Below are 1,187 nucleotides of genomic sequence, written 5' to 3' on the forward strand. Positions count from 1 at the left end.
AAGAGAAAAGAAAGAAAAGAGGGAGGGAGGGAGGGAAGCAGGAAGGAAGGAAGGAAGGAAGGAAGGAAGGAAGGAAGGAAGGAAGGAACTGTGAGTACCCATACAAACATTCTGCTTTTCATTTTCAGTGCAGCATTCAATTTATTACAGGAGATATTCAACACTTTATTATAAAACAGGCTTTATGTTGGATGATTTTGCCCAACTATAGGCTAATGTAAGTGTTCTGAGCACATTTAAGGTAGTCTAGGTGAAGCTACAATGTTTGATAGGTTAGGTGTATTAAATGCATTTTTGACTTATGATATTTTCAACGTATGATGGGCTTATTGAGGTGTAACTCCATCATAAGTTAGGGAGCATCTGTGTTTAAACATTTTTACTCAAATATTGTAGGATATGGTAATTCCTTAAGCTGCTCCTTGGGCTCTAGAAACAAGGAGCCTCTATACAATTCACTGTGCTCCAGTTGCAATATCTTCCCCTTACTGGAAATTAGGTCTGAGGGCTTGGGAGAGCAGAGAGTAGGTAGGCAGCTTTCATTTCAGTTGGAAAGATCCCTGGGCATTTCAAGAAAGAATAGACAAATCAGTTATTTAAAAATATGACACACTGAAGGCATGAGCCTTGAAAGTTTTGTTTTAGATTCTGTAATATTGGACCCTTATCACACTGAAAAACTGTGATTTCAGAACCTCGGGTTCATGATGCTACAAGATAATGTTCATCAGATACACTCCCCCAAACCCAAATGCTAAATTATGTTTAGTTCCTTCCCCATCATTATTTACAGAGCTGTTTACTTCTTAGTTTTGTTTTTTGTTCTTAAAAGACCTTAAACGACCTATTCAATGGATGTTAACTTTTTCTGATGACAGGTTGTTTAAAGAACCTGAAAGAACTCAATGTGAGTTTCAACCATCTGAAGAGCATTCCTCCAGAACTGGGAGACTGTGAAAATCTAGACAGACTGGATTGTTCTGGAAATCTAGAATTAATGGAGCTGCCCTTTGAAGTAAGAGATAAACATTTCTGCACTACGATTTACTTTTATTTGGTTTATGACATAGAATGGTCTATAATATGGCAAGAAGTTTTAACATATGAAATCTATCTTTATTATATCACCTTTTCCTGACATTTCAATCACCATATACTGGTCTTTAAAAACTTTTTTTTTTTTTTTT

At 36.1% G+C, this 1,187-nt stretch overlaps 1 protein-coding gene across 1 annotated transcript in view; it reads left to right on the plus strand.

The window, feature by feature from the left end:
• The window catches only part of LRRC2 (leucine rich repeat containing 2), a 59,408-nt gene that overhangs the window by 41,542 nt on the left and 16,679 nt on the right, over positions 1 to 1,187 (plus strand). Inside the window, exon 5 of the mRNA XM_011981149.1 lies at positions 879 to 1,015. Coding sequence (XP_011836539.1) covers positions 879 to 1,015 — 137 coding nt within the window. The remainder of the gene's footprint in view (positions 1 to 878; positions 1,016 to 1,187) is intronic.

Source organism: Mandrillus leucophaeus, unplaced genomic scaffold (assembly GCF_000951045.1).
Source record: "Mandrillus leucophaeus isolate KB7577 unplaced genomic scaffold, Mleu.le_1.0 Scaffold22, whole genome shotgun sequence".
NCBI classification, from domain to species: Eukaryota; Metazoa; Chordata; class Mammalia; order Primates; family Cercopithecidae; genus Mandrillus; species Mandrillus leucophaeus.